At 44.0% G+C, this 25,927-nt stretch overlaps 1 protein-coding gene across 1 annotated transcript in view; it reads left to right on the top strand.

The window, feature by feature from the left end:
* The first annotated feature begins 265 nt into the window (after nt 1-265).
* ano10b (anoctamin 10b) overlaps nt 266-25,927 on the top strand; it is a 40,428-nt gene continuing 14,766 nt past the window's right edge. Inside the window, exons 1-8 of the mRNA XM_070896886.1 lie at nt 266-446; nt 1,922-2,095; nt 2,190-2,324; nt 13,821-13,940; nt 15,048-15,614; nt 17,051-17,106; nt 17,941-18,015; nt 19,596-19,769. Of these exons, the coding sequence (XP_070752987.1) occupies nt 266-446; nt 1,922-2,095; nt 2,190-2,324; nt 13,821-13,940; nt 15,048-15,614; nt 17,051-17,106; nt 17,941-18,015; nt 19,596-19,769 (1,482 nt within the window). The remainder of the gene's footprint in view (nt 447-1,921; nt 2,096-2,189; nt 2,325-13,820; nt 13,941-15,047; nt 15,615-17,050; nt 17,107-17,940; nt 18,016-19,595; nt 19,770-25,927) is intronic.

The following is a 25,927-nucleotide window of genomic DNA, read 5'->3' as shown; positions in this document are numbered from 1 at the left end:
CATCCCAAAACTATTTTAAGAGCAGTCTTGGGGTCAAAAGTATGATAGAGTACATGATTTATGTTAGCCTTGCTTTGCAACTGCAGTCACTAAAGTCCTTTCAAATAGCAACAGCCTGTTTGTCGTTACAGCATCGTGTAAAGTAAACAGCTGCATCTACGATCCATTATCATTAAGGGATTGTTATTTTATAAGCTGAACTCATCACTCTCATTCTTTTATTGATTGCTATTTGTGGTTATAACTTTTTGTTGGTTAACACTCTATGTTCTTTTTCATGGAGCGCAAGGAGCCAGCAGCCATGGGCTCTTGGACCAGGCCTACCTGTAAATGTTGTGTTTCCAGCGCAGTGCAGCCTCTGGTCGCCTTGGAGCTGATCGAGAACATCAACATGGAAACCAAACGATGGTTGATGTCCAGAATCCAGGCAGAGAAGATAGTTGGTGGTATGACAGTGCTGATTAACTAATGATGAAAAGTTTTAAAGAAACACTAACTCTAAAATTCCATGGGATAAGCTGGGATTGGGCCCACTGATGCCCCCCCAGCACTGACCCCCACCTGAATCTTCTGGGTCAGTGGGAGGGAATCTCATTTGCATGGGGTGGGCAGATGCAAGTGCCACTTTGGGCACATGGTTGGCATTCACCTGCTCCATCTGCCTAAACACATGGTTGCCCGCCTGACCGCTCCCCCAACCCTGACATTGCTTTGATTGGCCCGATCCAGGATTTAAAAAAAATGTTCCTCTTCGACAGTCTAGGCCCGATTTCTGAGACTGGCCCCCACTGGTGGTCCTACCTATGCTCCTGTGGAGTTTGAGTCGCCTCACCTCACTTGGGCCACCGCTACTATACCAGGTCCCCTACCATGGCCAGGCCTGGGAACTCTGGTTTAATAAGTGCTCGCCTGTCATTCACTTGCGAGGCTCTGGTAACTCCCAGAAACAGCGGAAACCCAATGTAAACAGGTCTGTCTCCCCCCTTCCTGTGAGAGTTCAGTCAGTTACAATGGGAGACTGGTAGAACCTGGAGAAATCTCAGGGCCGCTGTATTTTTGAATTGCGATTTTGCATTTTCTTCATCTCATTTCCATGTAGAATGTTACCTTCCAGTCTTTCTCCTCGCTCGGAGTTAATATTATTGTCTTTTGCTCGTCACCTGTGGCTGCTCTGCTTTTCTTCCTCACCTGGGTCTGTCCACCTGATCCATTTCTTTTATGTTATACTCTTCTTTCAACACATTCAACTGCTTCTCCAGCTCTCTGGCCCTTCTTTTCCTCCATGAATCTTTTTTATTTTCCTCTTCTAAATATTCTGTATATTTTACTCACTCTAGTTCCGGTCCTTCATTGAAACACTTGTGAACTCATCCTTTTTTGGCGTGGAAGCAAGTCATCCTCGTTTCAAGGGACCGCCTATTTTGTTCTCTCTTTTATTGCTGAACGTTTTTCTCTATCACACATTTCTTTCTAAAGTTTCTCGCTATATCTGTCCAACCACCTCTCATTTTTCATTTGTTTTTCTCTTGTCACTCTTTTTCTATTTCCTCTTTTTCGAGCCGTGTCTCACCTTCATTCTTTTTTTTTTTGCTTCTTTTCTCCATTTCTTTCTCACTCTCTGGTTCCCGTTATCCCTCTCAGTCTCTTGTTTAATGTTTTGTTCTTCCTTTCTCTGTCTTTAAATACACACACTCTATGTATACACATATATCTGCTCCTTTATTTCACTCTACTTTACATTGCCTCTCTATCTTCTTTCATTTCACACTGTCTATTTGCCTCTCCGACCTCTGTCACAACTAATCTAGATGCTGTAATGGGAACTCAGTCGGGTTGGAATTCTGGAAGGTTGAGATCAATCAGATCAAAGGGCTTCCTTCATCTGAACCAATCTTGTCACCCCTCCCCCTCCTTTGTCCAGGTGCCGCGCTGATGGTCCATCCTGGTGAAGACGATGATGGGAACATGCTTCTAGTTTCTGCATCGCAACATGTTCTCCTGAGGGCAGCCGAGGTTCTGGGACTGTATAAGCTGTACAAAGATGGTTCCATGATCTCATTTTCCTACAAGGACAGGAGAAATTTTAAAAACTCCGGTATCATTTGCATTTCGAAAGAAGAAAAATCACCTTAGTTTTCTTTGTTTTGCTTATTTGTCAAACTATTTCATTCTTTGTGTTTTCTTTCTAGGTGACAGAAATGAATTTCTGACACTAGCCGAGCGTCAGTTCATCATTTGGCGTACACTAGAGAATATAAAGGCCATAGATGAGAAGTATATTCCAGGGTATCCCACAAAATTCCTCCATCCAGGAGAAGCGATTTGTAAGTTCTGGGTCTTGCCAGTAGATGATGAACCAGCATCAGTATGAGAAACAAAAAAATTATTTCCTTTTTCACAAGTTAGACGCACAACACAAGTGATCCGTGCAATGCAAAGTTCATTCGCATAGGAGCAGTGATCACACAATATAACCCACAAGTGAAATGTCCACCTGGGTACGAGTGACCCATACAACCACAAGTGCTCTGTGTCACTCTCAATTCAAGAATAAAACTATCAAATTCTGTTTGGAAAACTTTCAATCAGGAATTTTTCACACTCAGTATGTAGGGTGTAATTATAATGCCATTCATATATCTGTGTAGAGTGGGTTCAGGGATACATTGACTTGAAAATGACAGTATAAAAACAATGTTATACTGCCTTGTTTTAATGCAAACTCCAGGAGAGCAGAGTACATGGGCCACTGCCCATATGCCATTGGGATAAACAAGCTGGAGTTAGCACTGAAAACAGCATGAGCTGTGCCTCATGGATGCCCAGCTCCCAGAATCCAGAAACAATAACAGCAGCTGCTTACCTTGGCAGTCAGGCTTCTGGGCACACCAGCATTGTGAAGCAGGAGCTCCTGGGCACGTTATAAACTTATTTTCCAATGCTTTTACTATTATGAGGAAATGGATGTTTCTAATTTGCAACAATGACTTGGACACTAAAAACATCCCAATAATAGATAATCAAGGGGCATAGGGAGGGAGGAACTTAAAACAATCACTATCACAAAAGAAACAGTACTCGGTAAAATAATGGGACTAAAGATGGATAAGTCTCCTGCACCTGATGGCTTGCATCCTAGGGCCTTAAAAGAAGTGGCTGCAGAGATAATGGATGCATTGGTTGCAATCTACCAAAATTCCCTGGATTCTGGGAGGCCCCAGCTGATTTTAAGGAGGCAGACAGAAAGCAGGAAACTATAGACTAGTTCAACTAACATCAGGCTTTGGAAAAATGCTGGAGTCCATTATTAAGGAAACAGTAGCAGGACATTTGGAAAAGCATAATACAGTCAAGCAGAGTCAGCATGGTTTTATGAAAGGGAAATCACGTTTGACAAATTTGCTGGAGCTCTTTGAGGATGCAACGAGTAGGGTGGAACCAGTGGATGTGGTGTTTTGGACTTCCAGAAGGCATTCAATAAGGTGCCACATAAAAGGTTACTGCACAAGATAAGAGCTCACAGGGGTTAGGGGTAATATATTAGCATGGATAGAGGATTGGCTAACTAACAGAAAACAGAGAGTCGGGATCAATGGGCCATTTTCTGGTTGGCAAACAGTAACTAGTGGGGTGCCGCAGGGATCAGTGCAGGGACCCCAACTATCTATATCTACAATCTATATTAATGACTTGGATGAAGGGACCAAGTGTAATGTAGCCAAGACACAAAGATAGGTGGGAAAGCAAGTTGTGAGGAGGACACATAAAATTTGCAAAGGGATATAGACAGGCTAAGTGAGTGGGCAAACATTTGGCAGATGGAGTATAATGTGGGAACATGTGAGGTTATCCACTTTGGGAGAAAAAATAAAAAATCAAATTATTATTTAAATGGAGAGAAATTACAAAGTGCTGCAGTACAGAGGGACCTGGGGGTCCTTGTGCATGAAACACAAAAAGTTAGTATGCAAGTACAGCAAGGAATCAGGAAGGCAAATGGAATGTTGTCCTTTATTGCAAGGGGGATAGAGTATAAAAGCAGGGAAGTCCTTCTACAACTGTACGGGGTATTGGTGAGGCCACACCTAGAGTACTGCATACAGTTTTAGTCTCCTTATTTAAGGAAGGATATACTTGCATTGGAGGCAGTCCAGAGAAGGTTCACTAGGTTCCGAGATGAAGGGGTTGACTGATGAAGAAAGGTTAAGCAGGTTGAACCTATACTCATTAGAGTTTAGAAGAATGAGAGGTGATCTTATTGAAACGTATAAGATACTGAGGGGGCATGACAAGGTGGATGCAGAGAGGATGTTTCCACTCATAGGGGAATTTAGAACTGGGGGCATAGTTTCAGAATGAGGGGTCGCCCATTTAGAACTGAGATGAGGAGGAATTTCTTCATAAAGTTAAGGAATTTCTTCGCAAAGCCCCAAAGAACTATGGAGGCGGGGTCATTGAATATATTTAAGGTGATGATAGACAGATTTTTGAGCGATAAGGGAGTAAAGGGTTATGGGGAGCGGGTAGGGAAGTGGAGCTGAGCGCAAGATCAGATCAGCCATGATCTTATTAAATGGTGGAGCAGGCTCGAGGGGACAAATGGCCTACTCCTAATTCTTATGTTCTTAACTTATGGACCCAGAAATCCAATGTAAATTTGTTCAGATGAGACAATACCAAACTAGGAGGTGCAGTGAAATCGGAGGATGCAGCTCAGAAATTAGAGCTGGGCAAATTATGTAAGTGAGTCTAATAATGGCATATGAAATGTAATAGAAGCTGAGATTATTCTCCGTAGAGCAGAGAAGGTGATGGAGAGAATTAATGGAGGTGTTCAAAATTATGAGGGCTTTTGGTGGTATAAATAAGGAGAAACCGTTTCCATTGGCAGGAGGGTTGGTAACCAGAGGACACAAATTTAAGGTAATTGGCAAAGGAACTAGATGGGAGATGAGGACACATTTTTTTAGGCAGCGAGCTATTATATTCTTAAATTCACTGCCTGAAAGGGTGATGGAAGCAGATTCAATAATAACTTACAAAAGGGAATTGGATAAATACTTGAAGGGGAAAAAATTGCAGGGTTATGGGGAAAGAGCAGGGAGAGTGGGACGAAGTGGATAGCTCTTTCAAAGAGCCAGCACAGACCCGATTGGCCAAATGGCCTCCTTCTGTGCTCTTTGATACTATGATTAATAATATAGACAAATGTACTGCACATAAGAAGAAAATATGGAAACCACACATAGTCCTTGAACAATATTGGAATAGCTGAGGGTTAAATTGAAAAAAACCTACAGGCTAGAACCTCCACTTTTGTGATTATTGCCCCAAAATGGGCACTATTTCCGGCGTGGGTGGTAAAAAAGGGTTTTCAGATCGCCGGCTTTTCACCGATTCTCAAAACACCTAGTTTACCTTTTTGAAAATGGGTGTTACCGCGAACAATGTCAAATGGGCGGTAGCGTTAAATTTTTCTGACCTTCTGCCGTAAAGTGTGGCCGTCCTTAGCAACGGCAGGGCAACGCTCGATTCCTGTGATTCTGGAGGTCAAGGGTCACCATGACATGCGCAGAAGAGGAGACAGAGTGAGAGGGAGCTCAGGGGGACTGAAGACGTGTCTGGTGGTGGTGGTGTGGCTGCTTTGGGAGGAAGGAGGGAGACTTTAGAGCTTCACAGCAAGTAGACAAACAAAAATTAGTTGTTTCCAGCCACATATTTGACCGAATTTGCCCTATACTGGAGAAAGAGGAGGAGGCATCACAACACCCTGTGGAGACTGACGCTGGAGGGAGCAGTGAGGTGGGAGAGGAGCACATTGGAGGGCGCAAAAGAGCCAGGAGGTTCTCGGACGAGGCAAATGCCTCCCTCCTGCAGGAGGTTGAGTCACGCTGGGGTGATTTGACATAAGGAGGGTGTGGGAAACCCACCCCAAAGGCCTGCCAAAAGATATGGACCGAGATAGCAGAGGTGGTCTCGTCGGCAACCAACAAGGTGCGTGAGGGCAACCAATGTCGCAAACGATGGAACGACCTTGTCAGATCCACAAGAGTAAGTATTACATTGATTTACCTGTACTTATGTATTTATATAATTTGATTTGTAACAGTCATGAGTGACTATCAGCAGATGTGATGTCTTGCACTTTTACCGGGAATGTTTTATTCAAAGCCTGCGGTCACAGTGTACGTCTTTAGGAAAAGAATGATACTAATCATAATAATCATAATTTCATCTGTCGGTTATGTCTTGTATCAATGTCTGTGACAGTACCTAGCAATGATATCATGCAATGATCTCATGCCATGTCGTCCTGGTACCTTTCACAGAAGAAGCTATCGACGATGAGGTCCGAGCAGAGGCGAACGAGTGGGGGGCCACCAGTCCCCAGCGACATCACTGAGATGGAGGAGCAAGTGCTCGCACCCGTGGGGAAGCACCCCCGGACAGCCACGGACACATCTGCAGACCCTGAAGTAATACCATGTGAGTAAAGCTTACACCATTTCGTGATCTAAAGTCAATAGATGCCACACCAACTCATATCCGAACAATCATGATAGCTAATTTCTAAAAGTGTCATATAAATAATGCTCGCCTCATGAAAATCATTGCAATGCACAATGTGTCGATGGTCTTGAAATGTGATCTCTGCGATGATTTTGAGAGCGGTAGTGCTTTTGTCGTGCATATGCTGTGTGTAGCGCTGGACTCACCTTGTCACCCTAGCACCCACTTCTCCTCTAATAACCTCATTTGTGTTTTGCAGTTCAGCCAGCAGCTTGGCCCCAAGCAAGGCCACAGAGACCAGAAGGTGGGGGCACGGGGCAGGAGTCGGCGGACGATCATACCACATCCCGTGCTGGGGAGCTCCGATTGTCGCCCGCCAATCCGCTGGGTCTGTTCTCGACGGATGAGAGTGCGGACTTCGAATAACCTGCATCGCCACTCTCCAGAAGCCATTCCACCCCAAGGTCATCTCGTGGTCCTCCGGTCATTCCCGCCTCCACTCTGGAGGTGCCGACCCCAAGCACCTCTCCACAGGGCACCCCCTTTGTCCCCAAGATGGCGTCGACCCCGCGGAGGCCTCGTGGATGCAGCAGGTCTGTTCTACGAGCGCGACATGACAATGGAGAGATGGTACAGTTGTCCAGGAGGACTGTAGATATTGGTGACCAGCTCATCGAGGCATTGGGGGGCATATCCCGACACCTGGCCACCATGACCGAGTACATTCCGCGCATGGTGGAATCGTGGGATGCGATAGTCAGGAACACTGCTGCCACAGGCCTCCTGGTGATCTCCGAGCAAGGCACTCCACTCCTAGGTTCCGCCCCACCAATGCGAATGACAGATGAGAGCAAGGACCAAGATCCTGCTTCTGCATCAGAGAATGTTGCCCCTTCGGCACCCTCCACTCCCATATCCATGCAACCACGGCATCTGCCTTCATTCCCCCAATGAGGTAGTGCCTGAGGAGCTCCTCGGCCAGGCGACGTGAAGCGAGGAGGGGAAGGGATAGAGGCGGGGAGAAGGAGAGGGGGGAAGGAAAGTGAGGTGCATGTGTGCAGGTGATGGCTGGGTTATATCTCCATCTGGGTGTATGCAATTTGTTGCAATGTGTGGGGGCTGGGGACCACGCTCCTGCTTTGCCTTTGTAGTCTGTGTTGGTGGACATGTTGATCATGTGATTTATGTCAATGGTGGGAAAAGTTGTATGTGGGCAGGGGTTGGGTGTTATTGGCTGTGATACTTATGAGTTCAGACCAATGTTGCTATTAAACTTTTGTTATTGAACATAACCTTGTTGCGCATTGTCTCAGATAGCTGGACCGTTACACACTGTTGATTCCTTACCGTGAAAGGGTTAAATACAACTTAACATCAATCAACGTAAACTTTAACTGGCACCAAGGTGATGGGCACCATTGATGCCTGAGCTGCACACACACAGCAGTGTGTCAGCGTTGTCACTCACATCAATGCTCTTTCAGGCAAATCTTTCCGACGTCAGCTCCTCACGTAAGAGTGGGATTTAACAAATGCCAGCCACACCGTTGGCGTCCATACAGGTTAGTTCCACTTTTTGTGGGCAGTTTTTTGAGCAGGCGCTATTCTGAGCGATATGTGTGCGAGGTGGTGAAATTGACAGTGGGCAATCTCCAGGGCCGCTAGTTTGGGTAAATATTTACGACAAAAAACAGTCGCCGGGTGTTATTATTGAATCTCGGCGTTAATTACATGAGGAAAGTAACACTGGGCGATAATATGGGCGTTAAAATCACCCATTCTGCTCATTCCGCCCCCCAAAAATGTGTGGGCAGTAATATTTTTTCTCGGCATTATGCCCATTGGGAAAATAACGCTCGGTGATAAGTCTCCTAAAATAGCAGGTCAGTTTCCATTTTGTGCCAAAATGGGCGATCTATAGGCGTTATACATCATTTCAGCAATAAAATGGGCACTAAGTGGTCATTAAGCATGCAAAAAAAGTGGGTGTTCTAGCCCCAAGTGTCTCAGTAGAATCAACCAATGCAGAGCAGCGATCAACAAAGCCAATAGAAAGTTGAACTATACAGTTCCAGCAATAGAATACAAGTCAGGATCAAACTGTACAGTGCTCTGGTCAGATCACATCCTGAGTACTGTGTCCCAGTTTTGGTCATTGATATTCAAACATTGGAGGTAGTGCAGAGAAGAGCCGCAAGGCTGAGCCCTAGTCTTAGTCTGACTGCAGTAATTACAGAGGAGTTTCCCTGCTGTCTGCCGCAGGAACAATCATCGCAAGAATCCTCCTCAATTGTCTCCACCCAGTGGCTGAAGAACTCCTCCTAGAGTCGCAATGTGGATTCCGCCTGCTAAGGGGCACAACGGACATGATATTCACCATGCGACAAATCCAAGAAAAATGTAGGGTGCAGCATCAATCTCGGTACATGGCTTTCTTTGACCTCACAAAAGCCTTCGACTCTATCAACTGTGAGGGATGATACAGCGTCCTTCTCAAATTCGCTGTCCTCAAACATTTGTCACCATCCTCTGCCTGCTTCACAATGACATGCAAGCCGTGATCCTTACGAACAGATCCACCACAGATTGGGGTCAAGCAAGGCTGTATCATCGCACCAACGCTCTTCTCAATTTTCCTTGCTGCACTACTTCATCTCACCTTTAACAAGCTGCTTGCTGGAATGGAATTAATCTACAGGACAAGTGGGAAATTGTTCAACCTCTGACCCCTCCAGGCCAGATCCAAGGTTGTTCCAACCTCTGTCATTGAATTACAAGATGCAGATGACGCTTGCGTTTGTGCACACTCGGAGGCTGAGCTCCAAACAATCATTGACACCTTCACTGAAACGTATGAGAGTCTGGGCCTTCCATTAAACATCAGTAAGACAAAGGTTCTTTACCAACCTGCCCCCGCCATGCAGTGCTGCTTCCCGATTATCAAGATCCATGACAAGACCTTGGACAATGTGGACCAATTGCCATACCTTGGGAGCCTTCTATCAGCAAGGCCAGACATCGCTGATGAAGTCCAACACCGCCTTCAGTGTGCCAGTGCAGCCTTCAATCGCCTGAGGAAAAGAGTGTTCAAAGACCACGCTCGATCAACTCCGATGGGTGGGCCATATTGTCCGCAAGCCCGATACTAAATTCCTGGAACAAGTACTCTATTCCGAGCTGTATCACGGGCAGAGAAAACGCTTCAAGGACACCGTCAAAGCCTCCTTGAAAAAATGTAACACCCCACCGACTCACCCTGGCCCAAGACCACTCAAAATGGAGAAGAAGCATCCGAGAAGGCGCCAAACACTTCGAGTCTCTTCACCGGGAAGCCAAGCACAAACAGCGGAAGGAGCGTACGACAAATCATGCACCCCACCCACCCATTCCACCAACCATAATCTGCCCCAGCTGTGACAGAGACTGTAGATCCCGCATTGGTCTCATCAGTCACCTTAGAACTTACTTTAGTGTGCCAGCAATTCATCCTCAACTCCGGTGGACTGCCTAAGAAGAAGAGTCTTAGAGAGCCGAGTTATGAGGAAAAACTGAACCAACTTGGGCTTTTCAGCCTCAGCAGGAGACGTCTGTGAGATGATCCTACTGAGGTACACAAGAGTGCAAATGGTATGGAAAAGGTAAATCTGGAAAATTATTTTAAATTACATCAGAACAGACTGAGGCGCCGCGGGCACAAACAAGTAAAAAACAAATTTAAGACTGACAGCAGGAAGTTTTTCTTTACAGGAAGAATGATCACCATTCTTCATCAATAGTGGTGGAGGTGACAACCCTGGAATTATTTAAGAACCAATCGGATGCTGTAATGGGGGGAAATGTGCATTCTGCATGGATTAATTGAATGCGCCAAGTGGCCTTCCTCATCGTAATTATCTTGTGATCTTGCGAATGCTTCCACCTGCACACTCTCAATGTTAAGAATTAGCCTCTTGGGAGGACAGTTCTGCATATGTGTCCAAACACACCTGGCCAGTGCTCCTTTGTCACTGGCCTTCAGTGCAAACTGCAGTAAGGCACTCCTGATGGTATAACTCCCACCTACCTTGTTGAAGGTACATGCTACAGATACCAGTCTAAGATGGTACTTGCATTGTAAGAATGGTTATATGTTAGACTTGCCTGCCCCCGTTATTTTGCTTTTGCCCTGGCCAAAGAGTGCCCTAAGTGGAGGAAGTGCATCCGGGAGGGCGCTGAGCACTTCTAGTTTCATCGCCGAGAGCATGCAGAAACCAAGCGCAGGCAGCGGAAATAGCGTGCGGCAAACCAGTCCCATCCACCCTTTTCTTCAATGACTATCTGTCCCACCTGTGACAGAAACTGCGGCTATCATATTGGGCTGTTCAGCCACCTAAGGACTCATTTTTAGAGTGGAAGCAAGTCTTCCTCGATTCCAAGGGACTGCCTATGATGATGATGGCTTTTGCTAAAATCACTGTTAAACGAATGACTGATAAACCTGGTAATTATTCAAGAACAGTAGAAGAGGTCAAAGGGTTTAATTAGGAGGGGGAAAATAGAATATGAGAGTAAGCTTGCAGGGAACATAAAAACTGACTGCAAAAGCTTCTACAGATACGTGAAGAGAAAAAGATTAGTGAAGACAAATGTAGGTCCCTTACAGTCAGAATCAGGTGAAGTCATAATCGGGAACAAAGATGGCAGACCAATTGAACAAATACTTTGGTTCTGTCTTCACTAAGGAAGACACAAATAACCTTCCGGAAATACTAGGGGACCGAGGGTCGAGCGAGAAGGAGGAACTAAAGGAAGTCCTTATTAGCCAGAAAATTGTGTTAGGGAAATTGATGGGATTGAAGGCTGTTAAAATCCTCATGGCCTGATAATCTGCATCCCAGAGTACTTAAGGAAGTGGCCCTAGAAATAGTGGATGCATTGGTCTATTGACTCTGGATCAGTTCCTATGGACTGGAGGGTAGCTAATGTAACCCCACTTTTTAAAAAAGGAGGGAGAAAGAAAACAGGGAATTATAGATTGGTGAGCCTGACATCGGTATTGGGGAAAATGTTGAATCAATTATTAAAGATGTAATAGCAGCGCATTTGGAAAGCAGTGACAGAATCGGTCCAAGTCAGCATGGATATATGAAAGGGACATCATGCTTGACAAATCTCTTAGAATTTTTTGCGGATGTAACTATGTAGATTGGACAAGGGAGCACAGTGGTGTATTTGGACTTTCAAAAGGCTTTTGACAAGGTCCCACATAAGAGATTAGTGTGCAAATTTAAAGCACATGGTATTAGGGGTAATGTACTGACGTGGATAGAGAACTGGTTGGCAGACAGGAAGCAGAGAGTAAGAATAAACGGGTCCTTTTCAGAAATGGCAGGCAGTGACTAGTGGGATACCCCAGCTATTTACAATATACATTAATGATTTAGACGAAGAAATTGAATGTAATATCTCCAAGTTTGCAGATAACACTAAGCTGGGTGGCGGTGTGAGCTGTGAGGAGGATGCTAAGAGGCTGCAGGGTGACTTGGACAGGTTAGGTGAGTGGGCAAACACATGGCAGATGCGGTATAATGTGGATAAATGTGAGGTTATCCACTTTGGTGGTAAAAACAGGAGGGCTGATTATTATCTGAGTGGTGACAGATTGGTAAAGGGGGAGGTGCAACGAGAGCTGTGTGTCATGGTACATCAGTCATTGAAGGTTGGCATACAGGTACAGCAGGCGGTGAAAAAGGCAAATGGCATGTTGGCCTTCATAGCGAGAGGATTCGAGTATAGGAGCAGGGAGGTCTTACTACAGTTGATCAGGGCCTTGGTAAGGCCACACCTTGAATATTGTGTACAGTTTTAGTCTCCTAATCTGAGGAAGGACATTCCTGCTATTGAGGGAGTGCAGCGAAGGTTCACCAGACTGATTCCCGGGATGACAGGACTGACATATGAAGAAAGACTGGATCGACTAGGCTTGTATTCAATGGAATTTAGAAGAATAAGAGGGGATCTCATAGAAACATATAAAATTCTGACGGGATTGGACAGGTTAGATGCAGGAAGAATGTTCCCGATGTTGGGGAAGTCCAGAACCAAGGGTCACAGTCTAAGGATAAGGGGTAAGCCATTTAGAACCGAGATGAGGAGAAACTTCTTCACTCAGAGAGTTGTGGGCATGTGGAATTCTCTACCACAGAAAGTTGCTGGAGCCAATTCGTTAAATATATTCAAAAGGGAGTTAGATGTGGCCCTCACGGCTAAAGGGATCAAGGGGTATGGGGAGAAAGCAGGAATGGGGTACTGAAATGTATGATCAGCCATGATCATGTTGAATGGTGGTGCAGGCTTGAAGGGCCGAATGACGTACTCCTGCACCTATTTTCTATGATTCTATGATTCTAACTGTCTGAAAAGCTTTCTATTTTCTCTGCCGGATAGCAGTAGTAGCAGTGGGATGGATGGGAAGATAATGTGTCGGTCGGTGTGATCGCAGATGCAGCATCCTTTACAGAAAGGTGGCACAAGCTCCTGAGATCTGCTGGTGGGATCATAGATTAAAGAAAATAGGAGTTTCTGTAAAACAATAGCTCCTCCCCCTCCACCCCTGAACAAACTACTTTCTGAAGAATAATATCCTCAGAGGGACTTAAATGAATAAAATTTGGGCTGTTTTACGTTGACTTTCAAGCTGATCATAGAGTAAACAAGAGCTTGCGACTGCGTGACTAAGGATTGCCTGAAATGTTTTAGAAATGGCCAATACAATCCGTGTTGCAATTGGCAGTACATCATCAAGATGGATACTTCCAGTGCTCCAGATACAGTTATGGTAGCCTTGTGGTTATGGCACTGGAATAACAACCCTGATATTGAAAGTTCAAATCCCACCATAGCAAGGTGTGAAATCGATTTCAGTAAATGTAATAATTTGTGAGCTGGCACCAGACAGTGATGAAAGGTACTGGATTAGTGTAAAAACGCAACTATTTCACTAATGTTTTGCAGGAAAGGGAACTTCCTGTCTAGCCTGCACATGTCTCCAGTCCCACGCTACATGGTTAATATATGCTTAATGCCCTCTGGATGGGCAATAAATATAGCTTTACTTTTATAAATTAAAATGTGGGATCTGAAAAATTATCCCATAATTAACTCAATTACTGATAATGTTCAATTACTGATAATGTGTCTCATTGTTCATGTGACTAGTTCAATGTTTTATAGAAAGGGCCTCGAGTCAAAATCTGCAATGTTCACAGAACCTTTTGAGCATATGCGTAAGGCATCTGTATGTCTTCAATTTTCATGTGTCTTGATTTCAGTTAACAGGCTACAGAAAAGCAAGATTCTGCATGCATTCTATCCATTGCATAACGAGAAAATGTTGAGTGAGCTGGAAACTCGCTGGTTCTCACACAGAAATCTGACGTTACAACCCATTGGTGAGCCGACCAAATTCTGAAGGTCACATGCGGTTCATATATTGTGCCAGTTATTTTAGAGTGGGCAGGACTGCCCACTGCATCTGTCCCTTCCTCTCCCTGTGTGATGGTCACTTGTCTGCCCCAAATGTTGGTTCCTTCTCTCAGATCCCTGCCAACCATGTCTAGAACCTTTCTAAATACAAATTCCACGACTTACTGTGCTGATCCCAACCATCCCTTACCAATATCAAGCCTGAATGGCTTTTTATGGTTCCCTTGGCTTAGTCCTTATCAAGACGCTCACCTCAGTTTTTATGATCTTCTGATGTTGATTGGCATAACCTTAATTCGGTTGTTTGACTGTTACTCACCTGTGTCCAAGTTTGTTGTTTGCACTATTTTTACCTGGCTGTATGTGGTGTAATGCTGTTCCTCCTCCTTTTCTTTAACTGTTCATTACTTTATTTAGATTCTTGTTTATACTTTTTGTCTCAGCACATGTCCTTATTGTTAAATAATTAAAACAAAAATAAAAAGTTAAACCACATTATACAGGGGTCCTACACATTTGGTGGGGGTCTGCACCATGTGCTGTGTCAAGAGCCCTATAACCTGCACTAAAGGGTGTGACAGAGGTCCTACACATGGCAATGTGAGTTTTAGTGGTGGGCACATTTAATCATGGGATGCAACAGGGCTCTTTCATGCTGTGAATCAGGGGCCCTCCACACTTCCTTGTGGTTGCAGTGAGGGTCGAATATACTGTATCATGGGGTGCGCCATGTTGCATCGTGGGTGCGCCATGTTGCATCATGAGAATCCAACACAATGCACCACGGTTTTCAACCGTGAATCCCCATCCACTGAGTACTGGCTCTTGGCCTAATGCCGCAAAAAGGCACCAAGCCTTCTCATAGGAAGTTAGGGAGTCAAGGAGGATGGAGAGCCAAAGGGGTGGAATGGAGAACTGCCAGAAGATTGGTGGAGAAAATTGGTGCATTTTCATAAAAGTGAGGCAGTTTCACAGGATCTAAGCTAAACAGTTCAACAATATTGTCTTCATTCACCAGAGAAAAATATATTGCAGCTTTATTAATTCACTTTTGTGTGTGTTTTTTTTTACAGATTCAATTTACAAATATTTTGGTGGTTCTGTGGCAATGTACTTCAGTTTTCTCGAATTCTTCACCTGTTCTCTGGTGCCCATGGCAATCTTTGGCACCGTAGTGGTCTCTCTTTCAATGGACACGATAGACAAATGCATCCTGTTTTCTGTTTTCAACATAATCTGGTCGACTGTGGTCATGGAGTTATGGAAACGCCACAGTTTTGTTCTGTCCTACACCTGGGGCACCCTGCAGATGAACAGCCAATTCGAGGAGCCCCGTGTGGATTACAAAGGCCCTATAGGAAAAAACCCCATCACGCATCGCTATCAACCCTATTATCCTGCGTGGAAACGCAAAGTGAAGATTTGGCTTGTTTCTGTGCCGGTTCTATGCTTGTTCCTGGCCTTTTCTCTCTATGGGATGTTTGTTTTCTTCAGAGCAGAGGCATGGGTCAAGGCCTTTCACGGTGAACACGACGGCTGCTGGGCCTATGTGTTATATTTACCGAGTCTTCTTCACGCTCTCTACATTACCGCCATGAACGTCCTGTATAAAAAGGTCGCTGAAGTGCTTACCGAATGGGGTAAGTGCATGTTGAGAGCGAACAGTTGGACACAATTACCCGGGTACACGCTGCCAGTGGCAATGTTGCCCGGCAGCCCCGCTTTAACAGGAAACCGCCAGCGCGCTGCCGGCGACTTCGCGGTTACGTGCGGCCTACTGGCACGGTGCCCCATCGAGAACGTTAGGGTTGCCAATCCTCCAGGATTGTCCTGGAGTCTCCAGGAATTAAAGATCAATCTGCTGGACACTGCTGCGAGCATCCAGGAGAAAAAACATCATAGGGGGAAACGAAAGAAATGTGTGTATCTTTTTCACATTCGTTTATTAGCTATCAAAATATTGGGGATGGAGGAAAATGGACGGGGCAGTCGGAGGTGGAAGGTCACACGAGAAAACCCCCAGGAAAATGTCAAACCTGAGTTGGCAACGCACACTCGAAAACATCAGCTCTGTTGTTTATTTAGTGCACTAATATTACCCAAAAATGAGTAACAAGGACAGAATGTTAAGAACTTCCACCAAAGTTATAGCAGTGGAGCGGGAAAAGGCACGAGTGTCACCTCGTGGAAATCCAACCGCCCCTCGCCCACTCAATCTCTGATCTTCCTTTGAAATTCAGTGTGCTCTAGTTATGTGCTGTACAAAGGCAAGGAGCCTGCTTACCTTACCTCTGCATGCTTTGTATTTCCCTCTGACAACATAGCCTAGATCAGGAGCTCTCTAAGATTTCAGGGTACAGCACGTTTTACTGGCCCATGCTGTCTGCCTACACTGGCCTGACTATTTAGTGGATTTTCTTCTAAGTTTCATATATACTATTCCAACTCAAATCCTTCCAGTAAGAGAGTGTCATAATGGGGGCGCCAATAACTACATTATATGAGTGATGGTTGTGGCTCACTGGTACCACTCTCACCTCTGAGTCCAAAGGTTGTGGGTTCAAGCCCCACTCGAGACTTGAGCACATAATCCAGGCTAACACTTCAGTGCAGTACTGAGGGAGAGCTGCACTCTTGGGGATGCCAACTTTTGAATGAGATGTTAAACCGAGGCCCCATCTGCCCTCTCAGGTGGATGTAAAAGATCCCATGGTACTAGTTTGAAGAAGACCAAGGGAGATCTCCCTGGTGTCCTGGCCAATACTTATCCATCAATCAATTAAAACAGATTATCTGGTCTGCTTTTGATTGCTCCTTGTGAGGGCTTGCTGTGTGCAAATTGGCTGCTGTGTTTCCTACATTGCAACAGTGACTATACTTCAAAAAGTACTTCATTGGCTGTAAAATGCCTGAGGTTGTGAAAGGCGCTATATAAATGCAAGTCTTTCTTTCTTTTACATTGGGATAATAGCTAGGAGAGCCCAATTCAAACACAAGACTTGATTAGCCAGCACACTGTTTCTTATCCGAAGAGGGTTATCTATGATTTTTAAAATTTGTTGCATCTTTATTCCAGAAAATCATCGATTAGAATCTTCTTTCCAAGACCATTTGACACTAAAAGTGTTGGTGGTAAGTACACACAAGTGTTTGCTGCACTTTCAAATCTGCCGTCATTTTTATATGATTATTCTCTCAGTTTTGTGTCGCCTCATGCCACATGTCATCCTGACAAAGGAGGCAGGCAGGTGATGGGCCCCCAGGATGCTGCCGTGAGGAGGGGGGCTAGAGTGTTGTGAGGTAGCCTCGCCTTCAACTTTTCCACTCGGGTAGCTTTGTGCCTTCACCAAAGCCTTCCCTGGACCGCTTCCTTCAGTTTAACCCTGTGTGAAAATCCTAGCTTGAACGTCACCCTTTCACCCATGGTGCGTGCGTTAGTACCCCAATGTGCTGTGCCTGAATGAATGCGATGGCGCTGCGTCTGTATTATTTGGATAAAACAGGCGACTGAAAGTTCAATATGGCAGGATGCACGCGATTATTCCACACCGGAGGTGCACCCGACGCTATATTGGTTAGGGAGCTCTGTAGTTGTCCAGGCCGCCTGCCTGAAACTGGAGTTTGGACCATTGCATATGCGAATCTTGGGCCTAATACCTGTTTGAAACCCCTTTGTGAAATGGGTTTGCGGCTCACCACAGCACACACCCCCCCCCCCCCCCCCCCCCCCCCCCCTTCACTGGCACTCTGGGGAGTTTTATTCAACCCCTCACAAGCACCTAGGAACTTTCATTCACTACAGAATGCTGGAGAAAAGAATCAGGTATGGTTATTTTCACGGGAAAATTCTCTAAGCAATTTCTAAAAGGTTTGACATGAGGAGACTTCCTCAATAATTAGTTACGGGGTTGCAATTAAAATATTTTAAATCCAAAAACAATTACTACTTTTACTTTTCATTTTCAGTTTCGCTTTGTCAATTGCTTTGCTGCCCTGTTTTACATCTCGTTCTACCTCCAGGATCTCGAGCTCCTGAGAAAGGTAAGCATTTTGCAACCTGTGTCCAGATACAGAGCATCGTTCTGTAATTAATTGGACTGTGCTCAATACTGCAAGGTGATTGGCTGAAAGGAACGGTCTGTTGTCCAATTAGGACAGCTGCACTCTGTTGAGGGCACCTTGATGATGTCACCCGACATCTACTTGGGACGATTGATTTTTTTTGTTCTGAGTGAGAGTGTCTGATGTAGAAATCCATCAATACTGAAGCCCAGTGACACATGCAGATATTGAGATGACCAGCAAACATGAACACATTGATGTAGAGCAGCAGAGAATGGTGATCGAGCTCCCTCCTCCCACATTAGATCACTGAAGAATATTGTTTGAATGTCAGCTGGAAATCTGTGAGCAAAATACAATTAATGTCAGTGTATACTCATGTTGCCCATGGAGAGGCCACCATACAGAAGAGATATGAAAAATATGAAATAAAATTTAAAGAAGGAAGGAAAAGGAGGATGAGAACATTAAAAAAGCATCTGTTCCTACCTGTACCAGGCACACGTTCACCAGATGTGTACATAGGAACATAGGAACAGAAGTAGGCCATTCAGCCCCTCGAGTCTGTTCCGCCATTCGATGAGCTCATGGCTGATCTGCAATCTAACTCCATATACCTGCCTTTGGACCATAATCCCTTAATACCTTTGGTTAACAAAAAAGCTATCAATCCCCGACTTAAAATGAACAATTGATCCAGTATCAATTGCCATTTGCGGAGGAGAGTTCAAAACTTCTACCACCCTTTGTGTAGAGAAGTGTTTCCTAATTTCACACCTGAAAGGTCTGGCTCTAATTTTTAGACTATGCCCCCAGTCCTAGAATCCTCAACCAGCGGAAATAGTTTCTCTCTATCTACCCTATCTGTTCCCCTTAATATCCTGAAAACCTCGATCAGATCACCCCCTAACCATCTAAATTCTAGGGACTACAAACCTAATTTGTGTATTCTCTCCTCGTAACTTAACCCTTAAAGTCTGGGTATCATTCTGATAAACTCCCTCCAAGGCCAATATATCCTTCCTAAGGTGTGATGCCCGGGACTGCTCACAGTACTCCAGGTGTGGTCTAACCAGGGTTTTGCACAGTTACAGCATAACCTCTGCCCCCTTGTACTCTAGTCCTCCAGATATACACACCTTCACATCCAGTGAAGGAGAAGTGTACAGCTTGCAATGGTTTTATAAACTAATTTCAGAATTCCCTAAAGCCTGATGAGGCTATATAAGTAATTAGGCTGTCAGGGATATTCCACTCCCACCTGAGCTAGGTCTTGAGCAATCCCTACCCAGCCCCTATCCTGCTGCTAATTTTAGCAGATGAATGTTCAACAGCCTCCTGTGACATTCCAATTGTTCACTATCTTAATACAACTTAAACCCATTTATTGAAACGGGCAAATGCCTCCGCCAGAATGGCAGACTGAGGAATATCTTACAAATGCATTGTTTGTTGGCTACTATCACTGATAGTAATCTCTAGACTTCTAACTCTAAACAGAGAGGTTTTAATTTCCAGGTCTCATTGTTTAACGGGACTGTCTGTTCCTTGCACCCCAGAATCTTGTGTCCCTGCTCGTTCTGACTCAGATCATCAATCAGTTCATAGAGACACTAGTGCCCTATCTCTACAAAACATTTAATGGAAAAGGGGCAGGTTTGAAGAAATCCACAATGGAAAATGCACCAGAAGTCGACAAAATAATGTCACAAGGACAGAAGACATCATTTCCTGTAAGTAGTGTCATAGTCATTACCCTTAAACAATGGTGGTCTCGCTCTACTCCAATATTAGAACCGTCTCCTCTCAGGGTAAATACTTTTAGAAGAATATAAGTGACATGTTTAAATTTTGATCCATTAAGTTCTAAATATCTATTGGAGATTTCAAAATGTAATTTGAAAAAAATTCTATTTTCATCAGCAATAGGATTTACCGTACATTTCTACTACTGTCCTTGTGAATGAACTTGCAGCTCTTTTCTAACATAAGGGTAATTCAGGCATTCATCTTTATTACCATAAGCTTAAAGTTACCTGTACCCGAATATAACCTGCAGGTTGCCATTTATATTAATGAGCATATTTGTGTAACCTGTTAAAGAACCCACAATGCCCTTCCTTTTAAATTACGATTGTATTAATCACATTTAAGACTTCAATAACAGGCATTAATACATACAGAAGCCAACAGGATCACATGGTTTCAAAAGTCTTAAATGAAGAATATGGCAAAGATTTTTTTAAATATCGAAGTATAGACTTTTAAAAAATTGTTTTCTCCATTAATATTAACCCTGTGTTTGATTCCCTCAGTTGTCCCTTGTTGCCATGCTTCCTATTTCAATTAAGACTAGTCCGACCATCTCAGTCACAAAGATTTCCTTGGTTGCTGCTTACATTGAGCCACATTTGACCAACTGATGTACTTCCAGAGAGTATGAGCTGTCCTGCCAGATTATTTTTCTTTTGGCCCTCCTACACTCCACTTGCACTCCATGCTGTATTTTATTGTCTCTTGAACACTCTTGAACATTCTTAGTTCAACTTAACTCTTATTTATTTGGGAGATTTCAGACAGCCATATAGAGCTTAAGATGACCTTACTTCACAGACTCTCTCTCTCAATACAGCTCCCTATACCCCCTAGCTAGAGGGCAAGACATTATATAGATACCTCCTAGCTAGAGGGCGCTATACGTTATATCGATACCTCCTAGCTAGAGGGCGCTATATATTATCTCAATACACCTTTCCTTTCCGAAGAAACAAAAATGAATTAAAGTTCGCTTTAAAAAAAACGGATAGTTAACTTCTTATGAATACATGTATTAGACAACTACAAGTTTAACAAACAACAACAAAACTCTTGTCTTATTAATTCTTTATCCAAGTGTCCAGTGTCCATGAATTGTTATTTCTGTACATAGTGTTCCAGGTATTTTGGTGTTGTGCGGATTCTGTTGCTTCGCCTCAAACTGATTGTTTCTGTGGTGTTCTGTGCACTGATCGCTTTAGTTCCTTTATCAGTGCTCTGAGGGGCAATATCAGGCAACATATCCCTGTTTTCATGCATTGCCGTTGAAGTGCTGTTTCACATGTTAGTTGATTGTGTTGGCGGTGGATCGTCAGTGGGTGTCACTGAGATCTCTGGAGCTTCAATGAATGTCTCAGCGCTCTTTCTCAGATGTTTCCTATTTCTGAGATACTCACGGCCATCTTCTGTAAAGACCTCATATGAATGAATGCCGACTTGTTTCTGAACCTGAGCTCTGAGGTCTTCCATGTCTTCTTGCTAATGTGACATAACTGGATATTGTGTACACTTGGGCTGTAGTTTGAGTATTTGGTTAAACTGTTTCCACAGCAATGGATGTGCATTGAAAGAAAGGTACAATGAGTGACTATGGCTAAATTAACTACTCGGCTTGTGTGATTGGTGAAACCAACCTATAATTTGGTGTGTTTTGCCAGATGAGAAGGTTCATGTAGAAGTCACCACAGTCTTTCTTTGTCTTCTTGATTAACCGCTTTGCCAGCTTAACTGCATTCTCAACCTTTCCATTGCTTTGTGGATATTCTGGTGAGCTTGTTGCATGATGGAATCCATATTCTGTGGCAAAGTTTGTGAACTGTTGAGTTGAAGGGAGGTCCATTGTCGGATTGAACCTTGTCTGGAATACCGTGGTTAGAGAAGTGTTTCTTGAGGTGTTTGATGATGACAGTGGCATCTTTCTTTCCATGCAGATTGTCTATCTCAAAATAGTCCAAGTAGTAGTCCACTGTGCATAAGTAGTCTTTGCCATCGAGTGTGAATAAGTCACAACCAATCCTTTCCCACGGTCTCTGAGGGATGTTGTGACTTATCAATGGTTCTTTTGGTTGGCTCGATTGATAGGTGTTATATGTTTCACACTTCGAAACATAGTCTTTTATGTCACTGTTCAGTCCTGGCCAGTAAACGGATTCTCTGACACATTAAAGAGTGCTCTCATAAGAACATAAGAAATAGGAGCAGGCGTAGATCATACTGTCCCTCGAGCCTGCTCTGCCATTTAATACGATCATGGCTGATCTGATCATGAACTTAGGTCCACTTCCCTGCCCGCTCTCCATAACCCCTTATTCCCTTATCGTTTAAGAAACTGTCTATTTCTGACTTAAATTTATTCAATGTCCCGGCTTCCACAGCTCTCTGAGGCAGTGAATTCCACAGATCCACAACCCTCAGAGAAGAAATTTCTCTTCATCTCAGTTTTAAATGGGCGACCCCTATTCTAAGATTATGCCCTCTAGTTCTAGTCTCCCCGATCAGTGGAAACATCCTCTCTGCATCCACCCTGTCAAGCCCCCTCATAATCTTATACGTTTCGATAAGATCATCTCTCATTCTTCTGAATTCCAATGAGTAGAGGCCCAACCTACTCAACCTTTCCTCATAAGTCAACCCCTCATCTCCGGAATCAACCTTGTGAACCTTCTCTGAACTGCCTCCAAAGCAAGTATATCCTTTTGTAAATATGGAAACCAAAACTGCATGCAGTATTCTAGATGTGGCCTCACCAATACCCTGTACAACTGTAGCAAGACTTCCCTGCTTTTATACTCCATCCCCTTTGCAATAAAGGCCAAGATTCCATTGGCCTTCCTGATCACTTGCTGTACCTGCATAATAATCTTTTGTGTTTCATGCACAAGTACCCCTAGGTCCCACTGTACTGCAGCACTTTGCAATCTTTCTCCATTTAAATAATAACTTGCTCTTTGATTTTTTTCTGCCGAAGTGCATGACCTCACACTTTCCAACATTATACTCCATCTGCCAAATTCTTGCTCACTCACTTAGCCTGTCTATGTCCTTTTGCAGATTTTTTGGGTCCTCCTCACACATTGCTTTTCCTCCCATCTTTGTATTATCAGCAAACTTGGCTACGTTACACTCAGTCCCTTCTTCCAAGTCGTTAATATAGATTGTAAATAGTTGGGGTCCCAGCACTGATCCCTGCGGCACCCCACTAGTTACTGGTTGCCAACCAGAGAATGAACCATTTATCCTGACTCTCTGTTTTCTGTTAGTTAGCCAATCCTCCATCCATGCTAATATATTACCCCAACCCTGTGAACTTTTATCTTGTGCAGTAACCTTTTATGTGGCACCTTGTCAAATGCTTTGTGGAAGTCCAAATACACCACATTCACTGGTTCCCCTTTATCCACCCTGTTCGTTACATCCTCAAAGAATTCCAGCAAATTTGTCAAACATGATTTCCCCTTCATAAATCCATGCCGACTCTGCCTGGCCGAATTTTACTTTTCCAAATGTCCTGCTACTGGTTCTTTAAATAATGGACTCTAACATTTTCCCAACCACAGATCTTAGGCTAACTGGTCTAAAGTTTCCTGCTTTTTGTCTGCCTCCTTTTTTAAACAGGTACGTTACATTAGTTTTCCAATCTGCTGGGAACTCCCCAGAATATAGGGAATTTTGGTAAAATACAACCAATGCATCCACTATCCCTGGCGCTACTTCTCTTAAGACCCTAGGATGCAAGCTATCAGGTCCAGGGGATTTATTTGCCTTTAGTCCCATTATCTTATTGAGTACCACCTCCTTAGTGATTATGATTATGATTGTGTTAAGTTCCTCCCCCTTATAGCCCCTTGACTATCCACTGTTGGAATATTGTTAGTGTCCTCTGCCGTAAAGACTGATACAAAATATTTGTTCAGAGTTTCTGCCATCTCCATGTTCCCCATTATTAATTCCCCGGTCTCGTCCTCTAAGGGACCAACATTTACTCTAGCCACTCTTTTCCTTTTTATATACCTATAGAAACTCTTGCTATCTGTTTTTATATTTTGTGCTAGTTTACTTTCATAGTCTCGATGCCAGTGTGACCAACATGAAGTCGCTGACGAATGTCGGATCTCAGGGATTTTGGTATGACACAGCGATAGCCTTTGAAGACTATGCCATCCTGCATTGTGAGTTCATCACAAACTTTGAAGTATTCATGCGTCTCAGGTGGGCATTCAGGTGGGTTTCTGGCTATCCCGTTGTGATTTGTTGTATGAACAGTTGTGGTATGGAGTCACTTGCAGTTGCATGTTGTATGTTCGTCAGTCCTTGTTTAGAGAGTGGGAGAAAGTCCACCATATGGATGCATTCCACTGCAATTTCAGTCGGTGATCTCTCCACGTTTTCGAGGTATGCATGCGAGAGGGCGTCTGCTAGGTACATTTCTTTTCCTGGTTGATACTTTATTTCGACATCATATTGGTTGAGGCAGACATTGTAGCCGCTTGGGTGCTACAGATAACGGCTTGCGTCATATAGCAACCAAAGGTTTATGATCTGTCCATAGCGTGATTTTGCGACCGTATACATATTGATGGTTTTGTTTCATTCCGAAGACTTGAGCAAGCAGTTCCTTGTCGATTTGAGAGTATCGCGTTTTTGCTGGGGTGAGCGCTCGGCTCACGTATGCAGTTGGTTGTTCCTGTTGCAGAAGGACAAACCCAATACCCTTGCTTGAAGCATCTCCTTGACCTTCGGTTGCAAGTTTGTGGTCAAAGTACCTGAGTACTAGAGAATCTGTCACACGTTGTTTGATAGCTTCAAACGCTTTGTCTTGTTCTTCAGTCCATTTCCAGACCGTGTTTTTATGAGTAAGCCACTGCAGAGGCTCACTGAGGTCTGAAAGATCTGGCAAGAAGTTTGCGAGGTATTTTGTCATGCCGACAAATCGTTGTACATCTGCGACATCCTGCGGTTTCTGCATTTCATTGATTACGACCACTTTGCTTGGATCAGCTTTGTATGTGTCCCATGTATTTCACTTACGAACTCTTGTATTCGAACTTATCGAAATTTAGTTTGATGTTTCGCTCTCTGCATCTCTGCATGAATTTGCGTAAGTTTGCGTCATGATCGTGATTGGCCTCTTTAAGTGTCTAACCGCGTCCAGTGATCAAGATATCATCTGCAATCTTGTAGACTCCACTAGACCCTAGAGATTCTGGTCTAGCTTCTGCTGGAAAATTTCCGGGGCAGGACTGATGCCAAATGGCATTCTATTATATCGATATCGTCCCCATGGAGTCTGGAAGAGCATGAGGTAGGAGGACTCTGTGTTTAGTTCACATTGCGAGAAACCCTCCTTGCAGTTAGCTTTAGTGAAGACCCTTTACATTTGACATCTGTGGCAAGATATCATCGATCACAGGAGGTGGATAGTGTCGACGTTTCAGGACATTAATCAGATGTTGAGGGTCGATACATACTCATATCTTTCCATTTGGTTTTTGTACATCACCAGATTGGATACTCAGTCCATCGGTTCATCCACTTTTGTGATGATTTGTTGTTTTTCCAATTGATCGAGTTCCTCTTTTAGCGTTTGTTTGATCGCTATTGGCACCCATCTAGAAGGCATTATAGCTGGTGTCGCTGATTCACTAAGTTCAAGGTGAACTGTCCCTGGCATGTTCCAAGTTCCTTAAACACATCCGGATACGCATTGTTGACATCAGTTTTTGACGCTAGCAAGATGTTTGCCATGTTCGTAGTTTGTGATTCACGTGGTTCATTTACCACCGTGATATTCTGATGTTGCACTTTTATCAGTTGTAGCTGTTGAGCAGTGCATGTGCCAATCGGTGGTGCACTTTGGCCCCTAATGATCACAAAGGGCACAACGTACTTCTGCTTGTTTTTTGTATTTTCCAGTGGCACATTACACGTTCCTACCACTGGAATGGTTGAATGGTTGTCATATAGTGACAGTGTTGTCTTAGATTCTTTTATCTTTAAGCCTTTTGGTAAGTATCTAAGAGGTAGCACATTGCATGTGGCCCCACAATCTATTTGCATTTTTACCATTTGACCTTTA

Source organism: Pristiophorus japonicus, chromosome 13 (genome assembly GCF_044704955.1).
Source record: "Pristiophorus japonicus isolate sPriJap1 chromosome 13, sPriJap1.hap1, whole genome shotgun sequence".
NCBI classification, from domain to species: domain Eukaryota; kingdom Metazoa; phylum Chordata; class Chondrichthyes; family Pristiophoridae; genus Pristiophorus; species Pristiophorus japonicus.
This window is presented reverse-complemented; position numbering and strand designations above follow the sequence as displayed.